Raw genomic sequence first — 11,331 nt, 5'->3', positions numbered from 1 at the left:
TTGTTTTTGTGTGTTTATGATTTTATTGTTTGGGCCTTGGGAAATTACATCTTGTTATTTTTTGACTGCCTTGCCTTTGATCTTATTAAGCACTTTGGTAACAGCTGCTGTTTTAAATGTTCTTTATAAAAACTTGACTTGATGACGTCAGGAGCACCGTTCAGAAAGGCATACCTTCAAAATAAAAGCATGCCATTGTCATCGTCCTGCCTAGATGAGAGCCTATCAAAATTCACTGTGCATTTTTTACTTCTAAGGATAAAAATGACCAAGCACGCTTATAATAAAATATAAATGATATGGTTAGTGATAAAGGTTCTTTTCAAACTTCCAGTACACCGCTAAAACTGGAAGAGAGTTGTTTTATTTTCTTCGCGCAACCGGAAGTACGTTCCTGTAAAACTGCGTTGATGGACGAAGACGAAACTCTGGTGGACTTGTTTTCATCAACCAGGAAGTTGAGTCGACGAGGAAGCGTAGCAGCGTTAAACTTTGACGTTTTGAAGCAGTTTTCAGTCAAAGTTTAAGAACGTGTTTCCAACAAGATGGAGTATGATCCGGTAGGTCTGAAGCTTTGTCTTGATCCACGGTTTGTGCTGACATGCTCCTGTTTTTACTGCTTTACAGCTGTTTGTGTTGCGTTTGTGTATAATTTATTGTGTTTTCATTTGATGTGGTTGTATATGGTCGTGTAGTGTGGGTCTTAGTTAAAACACGAGTCGTGGAGGTTCAGTGAGAGCAACAAGGAGGAGGAAAGGTTGAAGGCTCAGGTGACACATGTCAAGAACAAGTCCATTACAAACATCACATTCATTATTACTTACCATTAGGAGCTGATGATCAAAACTTCACATGCTCCTCAGAACAAAAGTCTGGAGTCGAACTCCAAACTAAATAAATTCAGATTTATCAGATCACATCAGAACTGTGTGTTTTTAACTTTACTCAAGTACTTTGTACTTGGCTTTGACATGCTCCCATATCTTGTGCTGTACACAGTTCACGTTTTTCATCTCTGGAGACTTGTGCAGAACTTTGAAACAATTCTTCATCATGTCCTTGTCCTGGTGCTTCATGTTCAGTGTGGTCAGAACTTCCAGACACTTGTGTCTCGGCCAGTGGTGCTCCAGATGTTTGCTGCTGTTCTATTTCGTATAGGCTTCGCCCTTTAAGGCTGTCGCTGGTGAGTTTAACCCGTCATGCAAAGCATTGAACTGAAAAATTTAGTCCACGCCCACCTGTTGTGTGGGCCCCACCCGGTCCGTATAAATTACGTTAAGAGCGGGTAATCGGCTCCCATTTTTCTTCAGCAAGCTAATAGCACTGTCAGAAGAACGAAGAAGGGAAGTTGTCCAGCTTGACCAGCTCAACCTTTGTTAAGGCTGCCTGTGGTCCCACCACGCCAACCTCCTGCCATCCCTGTGAGTTCTCCTCCCGGAGAAGAAGCAGACGAGCAGCCTTGTTTCAAGGTAAGCACCGAGGAATATTTCTCAGTGGCTGGTCGCTACACGCTGGACGCACCATCTTTTATTTTTCCTTTTATCGCCGACTCTCAGAGCGAATCGAATGGTTCCTCCAGGACAGGCGACGTCAGCAGCAGCCCCCGCTGCTCACTCCCTCCTGGAGAGCGTAGTTTCGGAACGAGGGGGGCTGAGCGAATGCTCACCCTCCCCGGACCTTTTTTGCATCGGCGACCACACCGCTCCCAGCCGTCGGTGCCCTCCTCTGGAGCTGCCCGGCATAATCCAGGAGGCGGCTGACATGAAGGGACTCTTTTCCGTCCCTCTCCTCCCCCCGCCCAGATCGGATGATCTAGCGGGAAGGTTTCTGGGCTCCACCCCGGCTCGCCGTTCTGATCCCATCTGGCCTCGTTTCCCCAGTAGTGACGTCCTACTGGAACAAGGCTCAGCCGGACCTGGTAGACTGAGAGCACCGGTTTCCGGTTTTCCACATCCGTGCCCATCACTAGAGTGGAAGAGTTTTTACAGAACGGAAATTCCCTCTGTCCCCCCCCCCCCCCCCCCCCCCGAGCCAAGCTTGGCGGAGGCAAAGATGTCCAGGTTGGACTAGCGTCCTGTGCCTCCGGGTAGGCATGACCAGATGGTGATGTCACTCTCCAACCGAGCTCACCAGCATGCGTTCCAGGCGGCCGCAGCGAACAATACGTTGCGCCGCTGATGTACAGCATCTCAGTAGCCGGAGGAACAGACCTGCCTGATGAGACGAGGAGCTCCTTCTGCAGGCGTCTGACGTCACCCTCAACCTGTGCGTGTCATCTGCTGTCTGCCTTGTCTCGCATCGCAGCCTGGATGACAATGGTTCAGAGGTCCACCTGGCTTGTCACTCCCCCTCCCTGTCGGAGAAGCTGTAATGGACTCGCTGGAAGGCCCCATCACGTCGGACGTGCTGTTCGGAGCCAATTTTTCAAACCGGAGGAGGTGTTGGAGACTGTGCGCCATCTGATTAAGTCCCCCCCCCCCCCCCCGTGCCCGCTGGAGAGAGTGCCGTGGCCGAAACAGTAGAGACGCACCTCAGCTGCAGCAGCGATTTCTCGCTCCGCTCCGCCTCCAGCCCCTCCCGTCAGAGTACAGCCCTCCTCATTCCAACAAGCTGCAAGGCTCACGGGGGAGAAGTTTTAAAATGATTCATTGCGGAGGATGTGTGTGCATGATGGTCTGAGTTTTTGGAATAAAACGTAAACATCATTCAGGAATTAAAGTGTCTGTTTTTCAGCCTGACTGTCAGTTCGTATGATCTCACAGCGGCTTTTTCCTTACACATCCTCCACACACAAGCGGGCCAGTGTACTCCAACAGGGTTTAAATCACCGCAGCCTGAGAAAACAGACAAAATGCGCGTGTGAGCGACACAGCAGTCAAAGTGAATGTTTTCAGCAGACCGAGTCCAGTGGGAAACCTCGCTCTCAGCCCAAGCTGTGCGCTTTCTCCCTCGACGCACGCCAGCTCACATCAGCACGGATGTGAGCCTGCAGCCTGTGCACAGCACCTGCGGCAGTCCTACACCTACAAGGTTCCACATGCTCGGGGGTGTGCACCTTTCCTTCAGCGCACGCCAGCTCACATCAGCACGGATGTGAGCCTGCAGCCTGAGCGCAGCACCCGCGGCAGTCCTACACCTACAATGTTCCACATGCTCGGGGGTGCGCACCTTTCCTTCAGCGCACGCCAGCTCACATCTGCACGGATGTGAGCCTGCAGCCTGAGTGCAGCACCCGCGGCAGTCCTACACCTACAAGGTTCCGCATGCTCGGGAGCGCGCACCTTTCCTTTAGCGCACGCCAGCTCACATCAGCATGGATGTGAGCCTGCAGCCTGAGCGCAGCACCCGCAGCAGTCCTACACCTACAAGGTTCCGCATGCTCGGGGGCGCGCACCTTTCCTTCAGCGCACGCCAGCTCACATCAGCACGGATGTGAGCCTGCAGCCTGAGCGCAGCACCCGCGGCAGTCCTACACCTACAAGGTTCCTCATGCTCGGGGGTGCGCACCTTTCCTTCAGCACACGCAAGCTCACATCAGCACGGATGTGAGCCTACAGCCTGAGCGCAGCACAGAAGCGCCACGTCCCGCGGCATCAGCAGTCCTCACCTACACGGTTCCGCATGCTCAGGGGCGTGCACATTTTTCCCTCGGCGCACGCCAGCTCACATCAGCACGGATGTGAGCCCTCAGCCTGAGTGAGGCACACATGACGGCAGTGATTGGCGTCCGTAAATAATGTGACGCAACATAAACTCGTGCCCGCTTCCCGAACGTTACGCGGAGTGGCAATGAGCGTGCGTTCCAGATAGATGGATGAACCATTATCAGCAGGGGATTCACGCTGCAGTACAGCTCAAACCCCCCGTTCGGAGGAACTCTAGAGACGTTTTCTGTCATCTCTAGAACAGATCTCATCCCCTCTCGCAGAAGCTCAGGAAATTCTGATTAAAAATGTAATTTCCAGGGTCCCAGAAGGAGAGAAAAACCCAGGGTTCTTTTCTCGTCACTTCCTGGTCCCAAATGGATTAGAAAGATGAGATTTATCTTAGATTTGTCAATTTTGAACTGTGAGACAACATTTCCATTTAAAATGCGTCGAGCCGCTCTGCAGCCACCACATAGATCAGGGAGGAGAATTCTGCTTTATCTGGACACCTGTTGATGCTGACCCACTTTTCCAGACAGGTGGCAGCAGTGCAACTCACGTGAAACCGGCAGAGTGATAACAGCTGTTTTCCGTCAGCAGACCTACGTCACACATGTCAGACTTCAAAGAGGCACATACATTTCTTGAGCTGTGGGGGCGCTGTGGCCACCCCACACAGCAGCTCGTATAAATATTTTTGGAGTGTCGCACGGTTTTGGAACGTGATTCAACACTTTGCCTCTGTGCTGCGGAATCATCATGTTTTGATTCACACAGTCAGCAAGTGACTGTTCCATACATAACCGGCGGGGGGTGCGCGCGCTCACCCCAAATGTTCCACATTGTGAGACAGTTGCTGTGTTGGGCACACCAAAATCTGCTCTCCATGAGAGCAGTGTACATCCCCGGTGTTCTGAACAAAGGGGCATATGTGATGTCCAGGGATGGTCCGCGTCACGGGGACCGGACCCCCCATCCAGAGCTGATGGCTCAGACGCGGCAGAAATTTAGCAAGCGGCTGTGGTCCGGTTTGAAACACGAGAGAACGCTCATTGTCAACTATGGTTCTCACTGAGCCCACGGGATGAACCACCGCTAGAGATGTATGCGTTTGCTCACAGCCTGTGGCCCAAAATGCTTCTTTACTCATTTCCTCACTTCCTCTGATATCACGGTTTCTGAACCGAGTTCAGGAGGAGGGACTTACAGCTCTCCTGGTGGCTCCCGAGCGCGTGAACGCATGAACGCACCATTGTTCCCAGTTCTACGACACCTGTTATCGGGGCGCCCGTGGAAACTGCCATGGAGGGAGAACGCTCTCCTCCAGGCGGGAGGAGCGATCAGGAATTACCCAGAAATAGGCCAGCACCTTTGGGTCTGACCATGGAGCGGATCCACTTAGAGAGGATGGGTCTCGCTCAAGGTGTCGTGAGTATGATCCAGGATTCACGTGCTGCATCTACCACAGTGCTGTACACATCAAAGTGGACATCTTTTCAGCGCTGCTGTACGGAGAAAGGTGTAGAGGCCACCTCATGTCTACTAGGTGGCATGCTGTCCATTCTGTAGCAGCTGATGGACAGAAATCTGGCATTCAGCACGATTAAAACGTACACAGCAGCCATCTCTTCTTCTCACAAAGGTTTTCGGGGACAGAACAGTTTTTAATCTTCCGCTGATGAAGCATTTTTTTAAAAGGTGCACAGAGACGCAGGCCTGTTTCACGCCCACTTGCTCCACAGTGGGATTTAACGCTGGTCCTGCGGGCCCTGATCAAAGCTCCATTCGAGCCACTGAATCAGGTTCCAATTAAATTCTTGTCTCTTAAAACAGCCCTGCTGCTGGCTTTAACATCCGCTAAGAGGGTGAGTGATTTATCTGCCCTCTCTGTCGCTCCGTCATGTCTCAGAATTCAGGCTGACGGTAGCTCAGCTGATCTGAGACCTAACCCAGCGTTCATGCCTAAAACATCATGAGCTCATTTAAATCAAGAGCAATATTGTTGGAGGGTTTTTTCCCTCCCCCCCACAAATCAGAAGAAGAAGCATCTTTCTATCTTCTCTGTCCTGTGCGAGCGTTGTTGTGCTACATAGCACGCACAGCGGCAATTCGTCGAACTCAACGTTTGTTTGTGCATTATAGAGATGCATCTGCAGGTCGCCCGTTATCCACCCAGCGTCTGTCACACTGGCTGTGTGAGGCCATTTCTGAAGCCTACAGAGCATCAGATTTAGAGCCTCCTGACAACCTCAGGGCACACTCGACCAGGGGTATCGCATCTTCGACTGCTTTGAATAATGGTATGACAATGCAGGATATTTGCACTGTGGCCGCGTGGTCAACACCCTGCTCATTTATTCGCTTTTATCTACGTGATGTGACGGCTCGTTCCATGACACATTCTGTCCTTAGTGTTTTAACAGAATGAATATTGTTGTTTCATGGAACCTGGTTTAAACTCACATCTGACTGCATGCATTTACAGTGTGAGATGTTATCAGTCACAAGTTGTGACTGATGTTCTGGTTCTATTGTCACTAATCAGTTCATGACTGTTGTTACCAATCAGTTCATTTGATTAATAATCATTTCACTTGTTCTTATTAATCTGTTCATATTGATCAGCCGTGAATCTGTTTGGTTCACGGCCTTTTTTCAGCATCTTCCTATCCTCGTTGAAAGCTTTCCGATGGATGCTCATGCACTCAGAAGGCATAACTACACAGCACGCGTCTGTGCATGGTACGCATAATTACGCAACGTGTAATTACTTACATGGGGAGCTGAGTGACAAGACGTTTTTGGGCAAGCTGCTGCTTCGTATGGTGTTCAAATGGATCCAGTGAAGCGAGGACTACATTTGCTTCGCCCTTAACCCACTAAGCGACGGCTCTTAAAGGGCGAAGCCTATACGAAATAGAACGTTGGTTACATACTGTAACCCCAGATTCTATGAGTATAGGCATAGCCCTTTAAGCGTCGGGCCTCACTGGCTCCTAAATGGTTGAAGAAAAAGCTATTTGGTAGCCGATTACCCGCTCTTAACATAATTTATACGGACCATGTGGGGCCCACACAACAGGTGGGCGTGGACTAAATGTTTTCAGTGCGATGCTTTGCATGACGGGATAAAACCCACTAAGCGACAGCTCTTAAAGGGCTACGCCTATACTCATAGAATCTGGGGTTACAGTACGTAACCAATGTTTCTGGCTTGCTGACAGTTGGAGCATGCTTCAGTGCTTGTGGTTCCATCACAGGTAGGATGTGGCGTCGATCACGTCTGAATTCCTTGGCTTCGCTCTCAGCCACGTATGATGTTGGTTCACCACACCTTGTCTTCACCACCCATGGTTTGTCATGTCCTTTTCGTGTTTGGAGTCGTACAACTTGATTTGCTTTCAGCAGAGAAAGTGTTTGTCATAGCTGTGTTGTTGTGCTTTATGGTTCTTTGTAAGCTGGTTTAATATTAGTTGTCACCTCAGCTGCTGGCTTTAGCTTCTGTTTGCAGGTGGGCATGCTTGTTTGTGTTCTCCTGGAAATAATCTTTGTACAGGGGAACCCAGAATGCTGTCTCAGGGAACTTTTCTCATGTTCAGAAGGTTCACATCAAACTCTGATCTATCTCTCAGTTGTTTCTAAGAGTCTTCTTGCACTTCTTACAGCTCGCTCACTCAGGACAGACTGCAGGTACTCCGGACTGCTTGTTGTGTGTTGGAAGTCTTATAATTTAGCAAAATCATGGAAAGCCTGACTTGAATATTGAGTCCCATTGTCTGAGCACAGTATCTGTGGAATGCCATGGACGGAGACATGTCGCTTACGCTTCTGTATTACACCGGATGAAGATAAGTTGGTACGCTGATCAATTTCAAACCATCCAGAGTATGAATCCACAAGCATGAGCTAGTGATAGTTGTTCCATTCAAAGATGTTTGAAGCAATGATGGAGTAGGGTAGACCTGGAACAGTCTGCAGTTCAATGGCTCTCTCTGCTGGTTGGGCTTCAAGCTGTTGCAGACACTGCATGTTTTAACAGCAGTCTCAATATCTTCTTTCAAAGATGTCCAGGACACACTCCTTGCCCATCGTTTCATGGACTCTACACCTGGATGTTCTGTGTGAAGGCTTTTTACATACTCAGTCTGCAGAGAGGAGGGAATTACAGCTCTGTTTCCTCTCATACCATCAGCAATTCTGAGTTCATCACGAAAGCCAAAAATTGTTCTCACCTCGAAGGACACTTTGCACATCTGCTTTGGTCATCCATGAGTGATGAAACGAGCCAACATCTGAAGGGTCCTACCTGCAGCTGTACTTTGCCACAGTTCTTTGGGTTGCTCTGGAGATATGATCTGAACTGTCATCACCTCAGATTCATGTTTTTCTTCTTCTGCAGGGACCTCGTCCTGCTTTGCAGCACATGACAGGGTGTCAGCCAAGCAGAGATCCGTTTTGTAGATTAGCGTTGGGTTAAATTTCTGCAGCTGTAACACCATGCGCTGCAGGCGGGCTGGGACTGAGTGAAAAGGTTTGTTGTGGATTGAGACCAAAGGCTGGTGGTCACTTTCAATCACAACTGGCTTGCATAGATCTAGTCCTAAAACTTGTACCAGCCAAGACCACAGCTACCAGTTCTTTCTCTGTGCGTATCTTCATTCAGTTTGGGTCAGTGTGCGTGACGCACAGACCACTGGTTCACTATCTTGGAGACAGGCTGCTCCCAGGCCATGCTGGGATGCATCACAGGTTAGAGTCACTGGTTTACTCCCATCATAGTAGTGAAGAACTGGTGGACTTGTCACACCATCTTGTCAAAAGCTTCTTGCTGATGCTGCATCCAGCACCAAGCGCTGTCTTTATGCAGCAGCTGACATGGTGGTGCTGACAGCTCACTCAGGTTTGGAATCAATTTTCTCAAATAGTTCATCATTCCTAAGAAACGTTGAAGAGCTGCTCTATCTTCTGGAGGTGCCATTTCTTTTGTTGCTGTTATTTTTGTTGGGTCTGCTTTCAGACCTGCATTTGTGAACAGATGTCCCACATAACTCACCTCCTTGAGTCTGAACTTGCTTTTTTTTAAATTTAGTCTGAGTTTCACCTTTCTTGCTGTATCCAGCACTTTTTTCAGGTTCTTGTCATGTTCCTCTGCTCTTCTGCTGCCAACGATGATGTCATCCACAATTATTGCACATGGATATCCTGCAAAAATTTGTTCCATGGCTCTTTGAAAAACTTCAGATGCCGTACTGATGCTAAAGGGCATTCGCAGGAACGTCAACTTTCCAAAAGAAGTTGTAAATGTTATGAGGAGGGAAGAGGCCTTATCTAGTTTGATTTGCCAGAAGGAACTTTTAGCATCAAGGACGGAAAAGACTGTGGCTCCTGACATTTTTTCAGCAACCTCCTCTACTGTTCTCGTGGGATGATGTGGTCGCATTGGAGCCTTGTTTAACTTCTTTGGATCTATGCAGATTCGGACATCATCAGTCTCTTTTTTTGTGAGTAGCAACCATGTTGGAAACTCATTCAGTTGGTGCACTAACTGCTTTAATAACTCAAAGAACCTGCATCCTCGAGTTTCTATTTTACTTTTTTCTACCGACATGGAGCATTGATAGTAGGTGTTACAGTAGGAGTCATCTTCATTGAGTATGTGACGGGTAAATCACCAACTTCATCTCTGAACAGATCTGAATATTCCACAAACATGGCGTGCGCAAAATCAATCTGTCAGTCTGGTGCACATCTTTGCTGAAAGTGACCAGGTTCATCTTTAGGCAGTGATCCAAGCCCAAAATGGACTGCACATTTTCATTTATGACTTGAAAATCCAAGATATGATTGTTGATCCAGATTACATAGCAGAGTTATTACTCCTGTGGGTTTAATGAGAGAACCACCAAAAGCTACAAGTTTGATCTGCTTTTGCGGTTTAGATATTTTTTCAGTTTTTTTCGTGGCACTGTAGGTGTCAAAAGACATTACATTGCATTTTGCCCCGTGTCCACTTTGAGTTCAAGAGATTTGTCATTTATTTTCACTGTGCAATAACCTGCCTTGTTTAGTGTGTGTTCACATTGCACAGAGTTTATGTCACTGTCCTCATGTAATGAGAAACCTTCGATGCTGAATGTTTCATCATCTGTTTCTACTGTGACACTGTTTATCTGCCTGCGGAATTTCCTTGGTTTGGCAGACCTGCATTGTTTTTTGAAATTATTATATTTTCTGCAGCAATGACTAAGGGTGTAACGGTACGCTAAAATCACATTTCGGTTCGGTTCATTTTCGGTACAAAAAAAGACAAAAGGAAGACTTACAAAATGTTTATTTTGAAAATATACAAAGTAAACAATACGTTTGTATAAAAATAAATAAAGCAACCCATTTGGATGATATTTTAAATAAACGGCACTCTTTACAATAAATAAACTATACTAATAATAATAAGCAACAATAAGCACCAACAGACTGTTTACAATCCAACTAATCAAGTTTTAAGTTTTTGACCAAAAAGACCAACTTGTCCACATTTTCTACCAGAAGCTCAGATCTAGTTGCAGTGAATCTCTCCAGCGGTGGAGAAAACCTCTCACTAACAACAGTAGCAGGAATAAAGAGGTAGAGCTTTGATAATTTTGCAGTGTGGCTGTATTTGGCCTCATTACTCACAACCTCTTGGACCTGCTCCCACTGGTGGGACAGGTCCCTAGAAAAGTTCAGAGTTCACTCATCACAGACTTCTTAGCTGGAGGTGATCTCTGGTGGATTTCCCTGAAGAGGAAGAAGACTCAGCTGTTATATCTGTCCCAGACTGAAAATAAAACACAAATGGGTAAAAAAAAAAAAAAGAGTTGATAAGATTATAATCCATCCATTATCTTTACCCGCTTATTCCATTTTGGGTCACGGGGTTCGCTGGTGCCCATGTCCAGCAATCACAGTGTGAGGGGCGGGGGACACCCTGGACGGTTCGCAAGTCCATCACAGGGACACATAGAGACAAACGAGACAAACAACCATTCACTCTCTCACTCACACCTAGGGACAATTTTAGAGTTACCAATCAGCCTAACATACATGTTTTTGGTCTGTGGGAGGAAACCGGAGCACCCGGAGAAAACCCACGCATGCACGGGGAGAACATGCAAACTCCACGCAGAAAGGCCCCTGGACCGGGGTTTGAACGAAGGACCTGCTCGCTGAGAGGCAGCAGCTCTACCAGTTGCACCACCGTGCTGCCCACATAAGATTATAATTTTAAATAAAAAATTGTTAAATAGATAAGTATAAAATAACAATACCTCTTCTTGAACGGTCATTATTTTTGTTAAGTAGTGGTTGAATCTCTTGTTCATCATCATCAGGGCAGGACTTTAATCTGGTCCAGTCACTGGGGTGTCATGTCATCTGCTGGTGTTGGTCCACTGTGTTTTATCAAGGGCAGGGTCAATGCAGCTATCAGGAGATTTTGGAGCACTTCATGATTCCATCTGCTGAAAAGCTTTATGGAGATGAAGATTTCATTTTTCAGCACGACCTGTCACCTGCTCACAGTGCCAAAACCACTGGTAACTGGTTTACTGACCATGGTATTACTGTGCTCAATTGGCCTGCCAACTCTCCTGACCTGAACCCCATAGAGAACCTGTGGGATATTGTGAAGAGAAAGTTGAGAGAC

General features: G+C 47.6%; 1 protein-coding gene across 1 annotated transcript in view; it reads left to right on the top strand.

Moving 5' to 3' along the window:
* Positions 1-412: 412 nt before the first annotated feature.
* vamp8 (vesicle-associated membrane protein 8 (endobrevin)) overlaps positions 413-11,331 on the top strand; it is a 35,497-nt gene continuing 24,578 nt past the window's right edge. Inside the window, exon 1 of the mRNA XM_037680653.1 lies at positions 413-560. Coding sequence (XP_037536581.1) covers positions 546-560 — 15 coding nt within the window. The 5' untranslated portion in view covers positions 413-545. The remainder of the gene's footprint in view (positions 561-11,331) is intronic.

This window comes from Nematolebias whitei, chromosome 8 (genome assembly GCF_014905685.2).
Source record: "Nematolebias whitei isolate Nwh7 chromosome 8, NemWhi1, whole genome shotgun sequence".
NCBI classification, from domain to species: Eukaryota; Metazoa; Chordata; class Actinopteri; order Cyprinodontiformes; family Rivulidae; genus Nematolebias; species Nematolebias whitei.
The sequence above is the reverse complement of the archived record's forward strand: the minus strand, read 5'-3'. Positions and strand labels throughout refer to the sequence as shown.